Below are 18004 nucleotides of genomic sequence, written 5' to 3'. Positions count from 1 at the left end.
TGATAGATAATAGATCCACGATGGTGCTTTATAATGAATATACGCAAATAAAATTTAAAATACACTCCCATGGTGACTAAAGTTTTAAATTTTTTTAATAAAATATTTTGAATTTATCTTCATTTTCTACATTATTAAAAATTAAATGATGTTACAGTAGCCAGAAGTCAAGACTTTTTTGCACGAACCAAGAACTAAAAATATTGAGATGTAACCAACTTTATTTCAAGGGATCGGATTTAAAAAGTTGGCAACATGTAATTATCTTTATCGCAAAATTTTGTGCTTCGAAATATGAAATACTGAAATTGATATTTTAAAATTCTTTTAAAAGAAGTTCTCCGTGCTGAATAAATCTAAGTTACCAATCTAATATTGAAATATTAATAAGACTTCTTAGATCCATGCCATATACACTTCTTCCCCGGAGTGTAAACGGCGTGGATCTAAGAAGTTTGATTTTAAGGTTCATTGATACTCTGATAAGAGAGATAACTCTTAATGACATAAATGCCTATTATTCCTTTATAGATCTGTCTAGTTGAAATGTCTTTTTTGTTTAATTTTGCCCTACAGGCTTTGATAAAATTGTTTGTATTTTACTAAAAAAATAATTTTCTTTTGGAAAATCATAAGATTTTATATGAGTGATCCAAAAGGGTTTATGAACCTTAATCATGTTATTAATTAGATTGCTAAAGTTACTTTTTCTACAATGAATATGTACCTTTACAAATAAAAACAATTAGAACATTCATTTAGATATCAAATAAAATTTTACTATACAAAAAGTCAAATTTTAAAAACATAAAAGTTTTCAGTACATGTAAATAGATTTATATAAATCGGGCTCGTTTTTTCTATATACGGGGATTTCAAAGATGGATGCGCCCTTGAAATGCAAACGAAAGGTCTAGTAAAAACAAACCCCTGATTTTTAGCATAAAAACATGAATCCAAAAGGTGAAAATGGTACCAATCCAGATTTCAAAGACAAAATTGACAAACAAAACGAAAAGTTTCAGTCTCCTGGTTGGAGAAAGTTACCGAGTACATCTGCATTTAGAGCGATCAACTTCGAACTTTACGCAAAACCAGTAAGTTTAAGTGTTTCAATACTAACGAAATAGTGCGTGCTGACTGTTGTTTTATTTAGCTGCAGAACTGTAGCTCCCTGGTTGAGAAAATAAACCAGGTTTATCTGTCCGAATTTTCTCAACCAGTGAGCTACAGTTCTGCAGCTATTTTTTTTTAAAGTTTTTTTTTCTTCTTATTATTAGTTTTTAACAATGACACGTATAATATCTCTGTTTATCTTCAACTAAAGGATGATGTGCCAAAACTGCTTTCTGCAGCCCCTTTTTTCTCACAGGCGCTCCCCATGTAATTCTGCAGTAAATGACGAATGATAAGTATATTTTATAGTATAGAGGGGTAGACGTATATACAGTTGTATATATATATATACGAGGGTTGTTCGGAAAGTTCGTGGACTTCTGTCATGTCTTTTTTATTTAACGTCATATTATATCCAACTTTGGTAGAAATATTTTAACAATAAATTCAAATGGTTTGTATTGAAAACTTTTAAAATATCTTGATTTATTTCAAACTTATTAGGAGTTAAAATCTGCAAAAATTGGTTTGCGGAGCAAGTCAAAATTTAGCAATTTACAAACATTACACTAATTAATTTCTGTAGTCATATCCTCTGTAAAATGGCTGAAAATCAAAATAAATCTAGATCATCAAATGAAGAATTGTTACATCGTTTCATATTCCAAATTATGACTTAATAGTTTGCTTCATGGAAAAGAAATCAATTTCTGAAGATAGGTAGTTCTCATTGAAAAAGGCAAAAAAGGTGACGTCGTAGAACGTCACGGAGCAGCAGTTTACGATACGATTTTCTGTTGTACTCTGGAAAACGTCAGAATAAAATCTGAAAATGTTGTAAGAAAATGAAATATTTCAAAATCGGGTCATGCATATGTGTGTGTAAATGGCCCAGGCGGTATTTGAATGATAGAGACTCTCTATCAGACGAGGACGATCTGTGAGAAAACGGATTGTCTGTAAAGAATCAACCCAAAAACGTTCAGTTCGTAACGTCTTGGAAAGAGAAAGGCGTTTCACGGTTGCTGGTCTTGTGAAAGCATAGTTAAGCGGTAAAAAAAGAAAACATTGACAATCAAAATTATGCTACTGGAACAATTACTAACAAAGTGAATTTCAATTGATAGAGACACGTTTTAAATGAGCAGATATTGGACCAGACTGTGTGAAATGTATAGGGGGAATATTTTGAGAACCTCATGACGCTATATTTTTGACGTTGTAATATTATTTAGTTTGCTCCGCGGTTACCAAACATGCTGATTTTAAAATAAAGTAAATTGATTTCTATTAAATCGAATGGAATGAAACTTCACACGTCAACAAAATAAATATTTTTACATATGATAATGTGCTTATATTAAATTTCTTGAAATTAGTATAACGAGGATTGACATTGTCCACGAACTTTTCGAACAACCCTCGTATATATATATATATATATATATATATATATATATACCGGTATACTTATCATTCGTCATTTACAGAATAACATGGGGAGCACCTGTGCTTTTTTTACAATGAATTATATTTACATATTCTACAACCATTTTGATAATTTTCAAACAAAAGTGAATAAATACGCCTTTTGAATAGTTTCAATAGTTCCAACACATTTTAATTATAAGGAAAGAGTGCATTATCTATGATTTTTTAGACCCCATGAGAGCAAAATTTGGCCTGGTTTGTGACAATAGAATCTTTTATGAAAAGAGAATAGGCGGGTCTTATTACAATAGAGGGGTATGGGTGTCTGAGGAATCTACCTTATATGGGTATTGTTATTATTTCACACATAGTCACTTACCGAGAACAATTAATGTCTAATCCAATGACTGAACAACAAAACATGCTGGTTACTACATGTTTACATTTTATCACAGACACATGGCTTAGGTCAATTTACACATTATATCTACTACATTTCAACCTTTTAATGGTCAGCAAAGGCTTTTTATGCATGATAATACGTATGGAACCTCAGTGTTTACTGTTTTGGGTCGAGAAATTCACATTGAAATGTGTATTCACTGATTCTCAGGAATATGTGTAGCCAATTGCCCAACAACGCTTTACAAAATTATGAAATTATATAATGTATATTTATTTAAAAAAATTATTTGTAATTATGAGCAGGGATATTGTAGATTTGTGTCTAACCTGTGACTCAAATGAATAAAAAAATGTTTATCAGAAAACAAGAAAAAAAATTATGCCTTTTTTCCAAGCATTAAAGTCATATCAGTAATTAAGTGGATGCAAAAATTAGAGAAAAATTTAGATATTTCATTTTTTGTCAGTTTACTGGGGGCCATATGGAACATCATCCTTTAGGAATTACACAGCTGCAGTACTAGCTGCAGATCTGTAGCTCGCTGGTTAGTCGCAGAACTGTAGCATTGTTTTGAACTTTCTGCCATTTGACAAAAATTCAAAACAAGCGAGTTAATTGGTCTGTAGAGACAACTATATAAAGGGTTAGAAGGTGGATAAAATATACAGGTTGATTTAAAAATATGTCTAGAATTAGAGAGTGAAAGGTAGTTGATTGATCAATGCTGGAAAGTAGAGAAATTCTCTCCAACCATGTGCAGAAAATCTTGTGCCTTAAATTGCACCATATTTGCATTACGGGATCTGTGGCATTATGGTCAAAGACAAAAATATAGAACCATACTGCTACAGTTCTACAGCTACTCGCTGGTCTGAAAAAAATGGGATGGAGGACCAGAGAGCTACAGTGTCACCCATTGAAAAAAGTGTATGTTTATTGCGCACAAAAAAGTGCCCTGTATTCTCGATTTATTTCTTCGTTTATTTATGCAGCCATTTGAAAATTGTACTAACCTAGTGTTTCTAACATATTCTTTTAGACAAGAAAACATTTCCCCAAATCAATGTTTATAGCTCGCTTAGGCCTGAAATTGAGACCATTGAAAATTTTGACTATTTATACTGCCATAATTGCACAGGTTCAGTTGTGTCACTGTGTCACATGACAATAAATTGACAAAACAGACCTATTCATAGAAATTTAATTCTTAAAATTAAAAATGAGCCTTGCTGAATAATTCTGAAGGAATGAAATGAAAAAGTGTCACTTTATTTTTCACAAAAATTTTCACAATTTTTTTAGGTCACCTGAGTTTACTCAGGTGACCTATTGCTATCTGTTTTTGTCAGTCGGCATGCATCATGCGTCGTCCGTCAGTCGTGCGTTAACAATTGGACATTTTCAGCTTCTTCTCTGGAACCACGGAACCAATTTCAACCAAATTCGGCATATAGCATCTATGGGTGAAGGGGAGTAAAAATTGTGAAATTCATTACCCCTAACCCCCCTGGGGCCTAAGGGGTGGGGCTAAAACCATAAAAATTATTGCAATCTTTAAAAATCTTCTTCTTTACTCCTGGACATCAAGCACTCAAGCAGTCAAACTGTTGTAATAAGCATTTAACCCTCTACCAAAATTGTGAAATTTATGGCCCCAGGGTCAGGGGTTCTGGTGTTAGGGCGGGGCTCTGTTGAATATATAGTGAAAATGCATTATTTCTTAAAAAATCTTCTCCTCTGCGCCTGGGTATTAAGCCGATGAACAAAGTACATACATATGTAGTTATGATGAGGAAAGGTGCCTCTTCTAAAATTGTGAATTTCATGGCCCCTGGGTCAGGGGTTCTGGTGTTAGGATGGGGCTCTAATGATTATATAGTGAAAATGCATTAATTCTTTGAAAACCTTCTTCTCTGCTCCTGGATATTTGATAGACTAACTAAGTACATAGTTATGATGAGGAAAGATGCCTCTTTTAAAATTGTGAATTTCATGGCCCCTGGGTCAGGGGTTCTGGTGTTAGGGCGGGGCTCTAATGATTAGGCCAAAAAAAATAATAGTCTTGTTTCCTGCTACTGGCCTGAAAAAAATAGGGTAGGTAGGTAGGAAAATTATTTTATTTTATATTTTAATTTTATTTTTTTCCGACAGCATTTTTTGGATATGAACTAACACAAGATCAAATTAAACATGTCACAGCTAGGTCAACATTGTCTTTTAAAATTAAATTTCATGTCTTTTTATGCACAACTCAAGTGATATTTTATGAAAGTCCATATTTAAAACAAGAATTTCATGAAATGCTTGTCTTGTGTTACAGTGTAACACGGAAACTGATTACAGTGACAGAACAATGAAATTCCCGATTTTTTTTCTTCCAAAACTTAAAAAAAATTTTAGGGTCGGGGGCTAAAAAATAGGGTAGGTCGGGTAGCAGGAAACAAGACTATTATTTTTTTTGGCCTTATATAGTGAAAATGCATTACCGGTAGTTCTTTAAAAATCTCCTCCTCTGCTCCTGGGTATTAAGCCAATGAACAAAGTACATAGTTATGATGAGAAAGAGTGCTTCTTTCAAAATTGTGAATTGCATGACCCCAGGGTCAGGGGTTCTGGTGTTATTGGTGCTCTAATGATTACATAGTGAAAATCCATCAATTCTTCAAAATCTTCTCCTCTGCCTACTGGGTATTAAGCAAACAAAAAATATGCATAGTTATGATGAGGAAAGGTGCCTCTTCTAAAATTGTGAATTTCATGGCCCCAGGGTGAGGGGTTCTGGTGTTAGGGCGGGGCTCTGTTGAATATATACTGAAAATGCATTATTTCTTTAAAAATCTTCTTCTCTAATCCAGCGCAAACAAACTGAATGCATAGTTATGATGAGTAAGGGTGCCTCTTCCTATATTGTGAATTTCATGGCCCCTGGGTCAGGGGTTATGGTGTTAGGGCAGGGCTCTAATGATTACATAGTAAAATTGCAATAATTCTTTGACAATCTTCCCCTTTTCTCCTGGGTATTAAGCCAATAAACTAAGAATATAGTAATGATGAGTAAGGGTGCCTCTTCCAAAATTGTGAAATTCATGGCCCCAGGGTCAGGGGTTCTGGTGTTAAGGCAGGGCTCTGTTGAGTATGTAGTGAAAATGTATTTCTTTAAAAATCTTCTTCTTTGAACTGGGGTATTTAGCAAACAAACTGAATACATAGTTATGATGAGTAAGAGTGCCTCTTCCAAAATTATGAATTTCATGGTCCCTGGGTCAGGGGTTGTGGTGTTAGGGCGGGGCTCTAATGATTACATAGTAAAAAATGCAATAATTCTTTGAAAATCTTCTCCTTTTCTCCTGGGTATTAAGCCGATGAACTAAGAGTATTGTTATGATGAGTAGGGTGCCTCTTCCAAAATTGTGAATTTTATGTGCCCTGGGTCAAGGTTCTGGTGTTAGGGCAGGGCTTAGAGCAAAGTTGATACATGTTACTCAGGTGACCTACAAGGCCCGTGGGCCTCTTGTTTATTTTTGGAAAAATATACATCTACAATAATAGATATTCATGAAATCTATGTTTCCTAAAATGCTTATATAATGAAGAATTTCTCACTGAATGATTTGAAAGGCATGACAATTTTCCTTAATCATTTTATAAAAATATCAAGCAATTTTTCTTCCCATTTTAAATCTAATCGTCTAATTAATGCACAAAATTGCAGTTCAATCCACTTTGTTAATAAGATAACTTTAATTGTAAACTTAATATTTTTTTGTTGTAAAGTATTGTTTCTGTTGTAAATAAACCAAATGACAATAAATAACAACCTGTTAAATACAGTGAAGTGGGGCTGCATTAATCCTGATGTAAAATAATCTGGACACTCCACCTTCTGCACAAAATTTGTGGGGAACAAGATATATACATATACCAAATATGTTTCATTATTCTGGACACTTCATTAATCCGTACAATTAGCTTTGGAAAACATGAGTCTGGATTAACGAAGTTTGCCTGTAATTATATTTTTTATATTGTATTTTCTGTCCGAAATTTCTTTTTATAAGAAAAAATGTAGAATAATATGAACATTTAGCGTTAGTCCACGTGAACTTGAAATCCTGACCATGATAAGAAAATGTAGATTATCTATCAAACCTAGTGACTTTTTCTGGAAAATTTTGACACTTTGTCAACTCCAAATTAAAAATATCCAGACACCACGATTCACATTTTATGCACTCATAATTACAAAAATAGAAAAACACGTAAGAACCAAACCACCAGTTTTATAGAAATAGGATGTACATTCCGTAATCTTTAAATAAAGGAGGGTTTGGACAGGGCAAAACCATATTTTATCTACAAGTAGTGACATTTATCATAAGTATATATATAGTAAAAATAATATTAATTATTATAAATAATTATATGTTTCTGTTGATCCCTTTTGTTCGAATGCCTTGGCTCTTGTACTTAATTTTACAAGTGTAAATACCCTCAGATGCATTATTTAATTGAATTTTTTTTACTAGGGTATGAAATAAAGCAAGTCCTTAGCCAAGTATTTATTGGGTTTAATTCTACAAGTGGTAATCCAACTTATACTCATAGTTCCCTTTCTAAGGAAGAAATTCTTAAAAATCATATGTCAGTTTTGAATATTTTTAATATTCCAAACAACCAATTGAAAATGAATTTGAATTACCATATTATATTGGATTCCGAAACTTCATAAAAATCCTTACAAACAAAGATACATAGTGGGTTCCAGTAAATGTTCAACCAAGCCTCTTTCTTTACTCCTCACTAAGATATTAACAGTAGTGAAGGAGAAACTTCAAGAGTACTGTGCAACAATATACATGTATTCGAGAAGTGGTGTAAATCAGATGTGGATACTTGAAAATCCAAGGAACTTTTGGAAAATTTGAAATCACAAGATTTTACCAAAATCAACAGCAGAAAAACTTACAACTTTATACACAACGATTCCCCATGATAAATTAAAGTCCAGGCTTTTTGATATCATTGATAGCTGCTTTTTCAATAAAAATGGAACTCGTAAATTTACTTACTTTGTCATTGGTCATTTGCAAAATTATTTTGTTAAAAAACATTCTGATTGTACACACAAGTACTCTGAAGTTGACATGAAAAAGATGCTTGAGTTTCTGATTGACAATATCTATGTGGTTTTTGGAAACCAGGTCTTCCAACAATCTATTGGAATTCCCATGAGTACCAATTGCGCCCCATTATAAGCAGACTTTTTTTGTATTCATATAAAGCAGAATTTGTCCAAAATCTTGTACGTGAAAAGAAGAAAACACTTCCTGGCCTTCAACTTGACATTCAGATATATCGACGACGTATTGTCAATTAACAATGGCTATTTCCATTCTTATGTCGATACAATATATCCTGGTGAGCTTGAGATTAAAGATACCACAGAGTCTGACACATCTATTTCATATTTGGATATTTTACTTGAAAAAGATGTTAATGGTAATCTAACAACCAAGCTTTATGATAAACGTGATGACTTTAACTTTTCAATTGTCAACTTCCCTTACTTATGCAGCGATATACCTTCATCACCTGCATACGGGGTATATATCTCTCGGTTGATTCGATACACAAGAGCATGCTCTACGTATGTACATTTCTAAAACGAGGTAAATTATTGATAAACAAGTTGATGAAACAAGAATATCAGCTGTCTCGTTTAAAGTCATCATTTCATAAGTTCTATGGTCGATACAATGACCTTGTCAGCAAATACAATTTATCATTGAGTCAAATGCTAACTGACGTTTTTCATACTAATTGTTAGGCTATTATTTACACACTGAATTGTCGACGGATTTTTCCGTTATTTCCCGATCAAGGGGCAAGGAGCACACGGCGGGTGTGACCGGTCGGCAGGGGATGCTCACTCCTCCATGGCACCTGATCCCACCTCTGATGTTTTGGAGGTCCGTGTTTGCTCTGCTCCTATCTTGTATTGTTTAATGGACTTTTGAGCTTGAATACTGTTCGTTATCTCCATATATTTCATTGGTCCAGCATCATGCAAACTTGCATTGAAGATGCATGTAGCATATCTATAGGGAAAAAAGACACAGTTCTCTTTTGTTTTCTTTAGGTGGGGTCGGGTTGGGATGGATAGACATGAGAAAAATATGTGTACAAAGTATTGACAAATTTTATTTGAAGAATGAACTGCACAAAGAGAGAGGAGAGTACAATATTAAAAACTTGTATGAATTTATATTCATTTATCCCCCCCCCCCCTTAAAAAATAATAAATATTCCTAGGGAACAATAAAAAAAATATGAACATTAAAAAAAATCAAGATTTATTTACTCTTCATTTTATTTAAACATAAGAAATTACACTAAAATCAGCAATTTCATTAACAAATCCACTTTCCACTTAGCATATATGTACACCTTACATTTGTGGGAGTGAATAACTTATTGTACACATAATGAAATTGTTGGTCTCTGTCAGATAAATACGTAACCTTAATTTTCTTCTCTATTCTAGAATGTAATGGTTATGGGACCTGGTACATTGTTGTTTCTTGGTTGTATCGGATATATAATTTACATGAGGATGAATGAAGATAAAAATACATACACAACAATGAATGAAGATGGAACATTAACGAAAAGACAACGAACCTCGAGATGGGACTAAGCAATGTATTTAAAATTGGAACTTTTTATTGAATAGAAATAACGTCTTAACACCATTCTCTAACTAAAGTTTGTGAATTCTATGTTTGTTGGGAAATAGATGCATTACTGACTGTGTTTGATTGTTTATATGTGATAATAAATCAAATTATATTGCATTTTATGTTCCTGTTGCTCTGCTACCTTATAGATGACAAGATACACGATCGATCACGTTACCTGAACTATTCCGCATGAATAAACCCGTTACACGAATGATCCTTCACGCACAGGATTTTACACGTTGAACGAACGGTCATGATCATAACGCATGATTCTTCAAGAATATGGTTAAGATATTTAGGAATGTACGCTTTGGAACGAAATGAGAATAATCATTTAGGATTTTTAAGCTCTCCTGAGCCGAAGGCTCAAGTGAGCTTTTCTGATCAAAGAGTGTTCGGCGTCCGTCTATCGTCTGTCATCTCCGTAAACTTTTCACATTTTTAGCTCACCTTAACGAAGTTGGGGGGAGCTTATGTGATACCTTGGGCGTCGGCATCGGCGTCCCAGGTTAAAGTTTTTGGTTCAGTTTTTTTCAAGTTCTTCTATGCGCTACATTAATCAGAGATGCATGGAAGATACATCTTGTGTTTCATTGTAACAGTCAAGGTTTCAGATGCTGCAATTTCAGCTTAGGAATGACTAGGTTAATGTTTTTGGAGCAGGTTAAAGTTTTGGAGCAGGTTCATTCTAAAGTAACTGTAAGCCTTATGTTGACCAAACTTGCATGGATGATACATCTAAGAATGCAAACTTCTGGACTTGCTTCGGATGCTGGATCTGACCTACATTTTTCAGATATGGTCCAGGTTAATGTTTCAGGATGAAAGTCCATTACAGAAACTATAAGGCCTATCTGAACCAAACTTGCATGGATGATGCATCAAGGGATGAACACTCTCATACTTGCTTCAGATGCTGGATTTGAATGACATTTTCTGGATGAGTGACTAGTTCGAAGTTTTTGGATAAGATAATTTCCAAGTAACTGAAAGCCATATCAGATCAAAATTGCATAAATATTGCATCTTGGGATGTACACTACTAGACTATTAGTTTAATATGGGACTTTGCCTTACTTGAAGACAACATTCGTTGAGGTGAGCTCTGTAATCTCTGATTACCTATGTTTGACTTCTCAAGAATCCCTGGGTCAGTTTCAACCAAACTTGCCACAAAACATCCTTGGGTAAAGGGGATTTAAGTTTGTTCACAGGAAGTGCCACACCCTCTTTCAAGGGAAGATAATTAGGATTCGTGAAAATTCGGTGACATCTTTAAAAAATCTTTTCTCAAGAACCACTTGAGAAGGAAAAGATGAAACTTATGTGAAAGCTTCATTACTCTAGATTCTATATTGTTCAAATCATAACCCTCGGGGTAGGGCGGGTTCGCAAGAAGGGGTCGAAGTTTTACATAGGAATATATAAGAAATGTCTTTGAAAATCTTTTCGAGAATAGCAAAGCCATGATTAGTCATATTATTATAGAAGTATCCTCAGGTAGTGTAGATTCAAATTTTCTCCAATTATGATTCTATTAGGGGAGGGAAGGGCCACAACAAGGGGTCAAAGTTTATTACAGGGATATATTGGAAATATCTTTAGAAATCTTCTTAAGAACAGCTAAGCCATTATAAGTCATATTAATATAGAAGTATCTTCCGGAAGTGTTGATTCAAGTTTGTTCAAATCATGACGTCTGGGGGTTGAGCGCAGACACAACAGGGGGCCAAAGTTTTACATAGGAATATATAGGAAAAATCTTTAAAAATAGTCTTCCCAAGAATACGCAGCTATGTTAAGGCTTCCCGAAGCTTTAAAATGCGCTCAAAACATAATATGTCATTGCGAGGTCGGTTTTGGTTTTAATTTATAAGTATTTAACTTTAGTACTTCCAATTTATATAAAGGGTTTCCTCAGCTATATATTAGCATATTTGTTATGATATCACATGACTTTGTTGATCACGTGACGGTCATTTATGCTTTTTTGAAGTGTTTCATATAAATCGCTTCGGCGCAGCTGATTAACACAATAATTATTAACATTTTGTTATATAAATAAACTCATCGTATCCTTGTGTATCCGAAATGTGCTTGGGAAAAGTCATAGTATTACTTGGGTACAAAATATTTCGTGAAAAATTCAACTTACCTACAAATTTGAGGGTATTTTCCACACAATATCGTAATCTGTATTAAAACAAAGCCAACACACATTTTTCCCAAGCGAGATTCAGTTAGAGAACAACCTCTTCTTACAGATTTCCTCAAAAATTCTCAGACTAATCCTCATTATTCACCTGCGCCAGACTCTTTTATACACACAAAATAAATTCTACCTCCAACCACGGGTATAAAACAGAGTACATTTCAAAAGTATATTTTTCATAAGCATTTTGAACATAATGAATTTCAATCAAGGGTAGGTAAGCGGTGTATTTTTAAAATATTCGGACATATAAGACTTAAAAAACCTTTAACGACCCGTGAATTTTGCAATAGCTATCTAGCATTTTACATGCAGTTTGAAATAAAGTGTAAAGTTCATGACACTCTCCCCGTCATAACACCTCAAGTTTGCAGTGACCTGACGTCATTTTCCATTATGACGTCATATTTTGGTAGTTCAGAGATGTGAAGGCACAGAGTGCACTGTCATATTCTACGGGAAGCCTTAACCTACCTGCGTAGTGAAACCATTATTTGTCATATTAATACAGAAGCATCCTCAGGTAGTGTAGATTCAAGTTTGTTCAAATCATGAACCCCGGGGCTAGGGCGGGGCCACAATAGTGGGTCAAAGTTTTACATAGGAATATACAGATGTAATGGTTAAGGGGTATGTGCGTAAATTGCATTGAAGACTTCAAATGGTGAAATGTCCTGACAATCCTTGAAATGGACTAGCCAAAGGGTATATGAGGCAAAGCTTTGGGAAAATCAGGGATTCAGAAGCTAGCGGAAGAAGTTGGCCGTTGAATAAGCAATAAAGAAGATAAGGGTTAGAGCAAAATAAAAGTATAAAAGTTATGCACCTGTGACAAGTATCGCAGGAAAATAAGTTTAAGTTCTGGGTGTAGTTAATCTAAAGAAGACTGAGAGACTAGGTCTTATCTATCAATAGGAACCTAAGGGAGACACACGGTACAAGTAGTACATTACCCAGTCCCCATCTCTAGATGAAAGAGAAAAAAAATTAGTACTGTGTGATTTACCCTCAGACAGAGTTGTCTGAATAATTACTCCAATCATTAACTCAGACAGAGGAAAAGGAAAATTTATACCCCTTGTAAGAACCTGATCATACAAATAACTTTGGAAATACCTTTAAAATTCTCCTTTTCAAGAACAACTAAATTAAAGCCTTTATTAGTCATATTTATATAGAAGCAACCTTAGGTATTGCAGAAAATAAAAATCAAGTTTGTAAAATTATGAACCCCAAGGGGTGGGGGGGGGGGGTTATAACAGAGGGTCAAAGTTTTACATAAGAATATATAGGAATCGTCTTGAAAAAAATCTTCTGCTAAAGAACAGCAAGGCCATGATTAGTTTTATTATTATAGAAACATCCTCAGGTAGTGTAGATCCTAGTTTGTTCACATTTAGGGTTGGTAGAGTTGGGCCACATTGAGCGATCAGAGTTTTACATAGCAATATACAGGGAAAAATTCTTTAAAATATTTCTGCTCAAGAACATCAAAGCCATTATTAGTAATATTGATATGGAAACATCCTGAGGTATATAAGTTTAAGCTTGACCCCCCCCCCCTCCCCCGTAAACTTTTCTACTTTTTCCAAGCCACTGTGCTCAGGTGAGTGATGTGGCCCATGGACCTCTTGATTCTAAAAAAAATACCCAACCACGATTAATATTGTACATTATAAACTGAACGTAGACATTTAACTTTCGTAAAATTAAAATACATGTATAACAATTTACTTGTGCGCTGTTTTGATTTCCCTGTAGCTACATGTATCTTGAAATTTAAAATTTATTATTGGTCATAAAGTATAAATTGAAATAAAGAATGACATCTTGTTATTTCCATTTTTTTTTTGGAAAGGGTTGTTTTTGTTTTTTAAATATCGGCCTATATTCTCAAGGATGTATAAAAGTACTCCAAATAAACTAAGATCTTTGTGCGTTCTCGAGAACTAATGTAATAGGTGAAGATAACGAACAGTGATCTCAAAAAAGTCCAAAAACAGTACAAATATGTGGAGAGGGCATAACACACGGACTCCTGGAAATTCCAAAGGTGGGATCAGGTACCTGGGAGGAGTAAGCATCCCCTGCTGACCGGTCACATCCGCCATATACCCTATGCATTGATCAGACTTACGGAACAATCCGCAGCCAACCAGTACAAAATCAAAGACCTAACAAATGGTATGAAACAAGTCAGCAAAAAAAAAAAAAAAAAAAAAAAAAAAAAAATAAAGAAAAGAAAAGAAAAGAAAAGAAAAAGAAAGAAAAAAACATGTATTTGCTAACAAGGTCATTATAACGGCCATAAAATTTTAAACCTGACAAATAGTGACCCTCTGCTCTACATTTCATTTTTTTTTTTTCAACTTTCCAATGTATTGATTTTCATCAAGAGCTATAGCATTACATTCAAATGAGAAATAATATGAGGTATAAAACTATTTGAAAAGTATCGGCAAAAGGAAATAGTTCTAAGTTAGGCCTAGTTTGTTCGAAATGACTACTAAAGGTCCTGATAAAAAAGTAATTATTAAAATCTGGTGAAAAAAAAAATATGAGTAATATTAGGATTTTTTTATTTGAAGGTTATCTCTCTTATCAGAGGGTCGGTACCCCTCAATTAACAACTGTTTACTAAGCGATTTATAAATTACCATATTATTAGCATACAGGGGTTTTTACACCTCGTTTAATTTCAGAATTTCATAGACAAAGAGAACTATAACGATGGTTCATTAAAAATAAAATGATTACGCAAATTTAAAGTTAAAATCATAATTGATTAAGAGGTGCTTAGGAATATTACTTTTATTCAGGCGCTGTGGCAATGCACTTTGAAAAATTACGCACTTTGAAAATTTGTTTCAAAGTGTGGTAAAATTGAGAGAAAAATCGACACACTTTGAAAAAAAAATTCAAAGTGCATTAAACTTGGTAGAAGACAGGTAGAAGGTCCCTCAGCCCAACTCTTTATCTTTACTAACCAAACATATGTATTTACATAAATGGTATGAAACTGATATACTTTCTCTCAGTAAATTTGAATTAACCTAAAATAGATATACACTAGACAAAATTGCTAACGCACCACCTAAATAAATTAACATTTTTCTTTTCAAAACTTGTTTATGATGTTTTTGATATATAATTATGTTACTTTAATACAAAATGAGACATTTAAATGCTTTAACTGATAAATAACAACAACGTTTACTGAAGCGTAACCACTTCAAAGAAAGAAATAAAATCATATCCAAAATTTTTTGGTGGAATAAATTTCTAATTTTTTCTTTGTGGTTGTGTTCTTTATGCTTGTACTAATTAAAAACTCAGAAAAAAAGTTACACCGTATGCGGCGTTTGACTCTAGAAGAGCGTGTTAAGGCAGCCAGTCTGCAAGGGGTTCCTTTGAGGAAATTTGTGAAAAATTAAAAGAATTAAACGATTATGAATTTCTCTGGTGAAAAATTGTTGAAAATGAATGAACGATCATAAAAATGTTTACAATAGATATCGACGGCATTAATTGAGCACCACACAATAATTTCAAGAGTGTTCCACAAAATTGGGTCAACCGGAAGTTGGGTGGATTTGGTATTGACACCAAGGCACTGGATGACTACAAGCGATATGGTAGTCAATCAGGGTATATCATTTGATTTTTAAGTGGGAGACTGCTCCCGTCGCAACGTCACGGACCACCATCGGTAATCACCAGCTTCATATCTTGGCAAAAACGGTGCGCAGTGCACGTCGGGAAATTGGTTTTCGGACAAGAAGGTCCTTTAAGGGTCTTGACATGACAGCAAGTCATTTGTCAATCCAACTGTTTTGGAAAAGATGGCATATTTTATATACTAGTACCAATCAGGAAAATGATCAATTCACAAATAAGAATAATAAGTGGTGCATTAGCAATTTTGTCTAGTGTAAGTATTTATATAAGCTTTCCTGAAAAAAAAAATAACGCACCCTATTATATTAAAGAAGAGAGGCTTAGGGGCCATATCACTGATCTAAGCAACAATAGTCAACTGACTATACTTTGACTTAAGTACATGTGACTTTACAAAATCAAATATGATACCAAAAGAAAAGTATAAAATGCATAAATAATTTTTTCATACCTCGTAATACTAATCAAATAACTGTATAACAGGCCATCATATTATCGGGTATAAAGAATTTTTTCATACTTCTAAATACTCGTCAAATAACAATAAAAAGACCATCATATTGTGCGAGAAATTTTTTCAATGGAAAAATCATAAATGCTCCCCTTTCTTTAAGAAAAATGCGTTGCTTTAAGTCACTTATCGACCCTACATCTACCGAACTTATTATAGGCTGCATAAAATAAAAAAGAAACAAAACTGTGCTATCAAACAATTCCTCCATTATTTCTAAAAGACCCACTTCCCTTTTATAATATTTACGAGAACCTTTGAGAACAAGACAAACACAAGAAATTTTTAAAACGTTTACATCTCAGATCCTGAAGTGACGTTATCACCGAAAAATTATCTAAGTAGGTTCAAATAAAATTTGCAGGAATATTAACGAAGCCGTGCACATTATTTTTCAAAGTGCCTTAATATGGTCAATATTAACGCAATTTGAAAATGAATATATTTTTTTCAAAGTGGGTAAACTTGGTCCCAAATTTAACGCACTTTGAAAAAAGAATTTCAAAGTGCGTAATTTTTCAAAGTACGTTGTAACAAGGCGCATTTGAAAGCTCAAACTAGCATAAAATATTTTTTTTTATCGAGATTTGTATATTTAAGTGTGTAAGATGAAACAATTTGAATAATATATTTAATCTTTGTCAGGTCTACATAAACGTGTATTATGTATAAGTCATGACTAATTACTGTTGTTAATTTATTTGTATATTTAAAAAAAAATAGGAAGAATATGTATGTACCACTTTTTAAAAATGCTCTGTTTTTAAAAATAGCTAAACTATCAAATGTATTTGTATAGACTAAAACAGAAAAGCTATTCCTGCAAGATGAAGGGTAGGTAGGGGGAGAAGGAGAGAGACTGGAAAAATTTGAGTCATAAACTATTACTTAAAACGTAGACAGATACTTGTATTAATTAAATAAAGTAAAATAAAAAATGCGATTTTTGATCATACTATAGACTGCATGACTGACCTCATGAATAATTGATACTAGTAACATAAAGAAGTATACTCAATAAAATGATTTTCCCCATGTATTTATAAAAAATAAAATTTTGAAAACAAACAAGTTACTTCAATTCTCAATTCTTTATTCTCTCAAAACCAGATCAATGGTACAAAAGATACATATATACAAACAAAAATTACAGTCAAGGGTCAAATAAAGAAAAAAAAAAGAATGAAGTAAACATATAATCAGTTAAACATATGGAGGATGCAACAAGGACAAATAGTTTTGAAATTTTCTCAGTAAATTTTGACAACGATTTTTGTATTTCTACATTATTTGTGTTCATAAGTTCATTAAACTTGAAAATGTTAGGATTTTTACAATATCTATTTTGGAGATATATTTTTCTGTCATTCGAAAAGTACTTGCATTCCATAACATAATGAAATTCATCACCAATACTTTTACAGTCACAAATACAGTAGTACATATTCTTAAATTTCTATCAATATTATTCGATCTACCTGTTTCATTTGGCAAATGATGATTACATGTCCGTACGAGGGCCGTTCAAAAATTACGCGGACTCTGCTATTATTTACTCTTACAGACGTCATATAGAATTGAAATTTCACAGGAACATATTTCTTAAAAATTCCAATAAATTCTTGGTAAAAATTTTTGATTTTATTTAATATCTCATTAAATTATTGCCGTTTTGATACTTCTGATGGTGATATACGGAGCACGGCAAAAATGTAGAAAAACAAACATGCGATATCCAAAATATTATTTATTTATTTTCCATATTTCACGATATTATTCAACAATTTTCTCTAAAATTTCTTTTTATTGTTTTATTATTAAGTATTTAGATTTCTGGCGAAATATTTGAAATACTAAGAGAAATATTGTAATTTTTTCCCGATGTGACCCCTACGAAATCAACTGCAAAA

At 33.1% G+C, this 18004-nt stretch overlaps 1 protein-coding gene across 1 annotated transcript; it reads left to right on the top strand.

The window, feature by feature from the left end:
* Positions 1–886: 886 nt before the first annotated feature.
* On the top strand, positions 887–9807 carry LOC133180555 (small integral membrane protein 8-like). Its single transcript, XM_061315040.1, has 2 exons — positions 887–1097; positions 9498–9807. The coding sequence occupies exons 1-2, from the start codon at positions 951–953 to the stop codon at positions 9648–9650; spliced, it is 300 nt and encodes a 99-aa protein (XP_061171024.1). The 5' UTR covers positions 887–950; the 3' UTR covers positions 9651–9807.
* Positions 9808–18004: the final 8197 nt, after the last annotated feature.

Source organism: Saccostrea echinata, unplaced genomic scaffold, assembly GCF_033153115.1.
Source record: "Saccostrea echinata isolate AGI-Se365-2 ecotype Australia unplaced genomic scaffold, CSIRO_AGI_Sech_v1 ptg000006l, whole genome shotgun sequence".
NCBI lineage: Eukaryota > Metazoa > Mollusca > Bivalvia > Ostreida > Ostreidae > Saccostrea > Saccostrea echinata.
The sequence above is the reverse complement of the archived record's forward strand: the minus strand, read 5'-3'. Positions and strand labels throughout refer to the sequence as shown.

Coding starts and splice junctions, on each gene's coding strand:
- LOC133180555 (XM_061315040.1), top strand. CDS start 951: ATGAATCCAAAAGGTGAAAATGGTACCAATCCAGATTTCAAAGACAAA. Junction 1,098..9,497: donor TCGAACTTTACGCAAAACCA/GTAAGTTTAAGT, acceptor TCTCTATTCTAG/AATGTAATGGTTATGGGACC.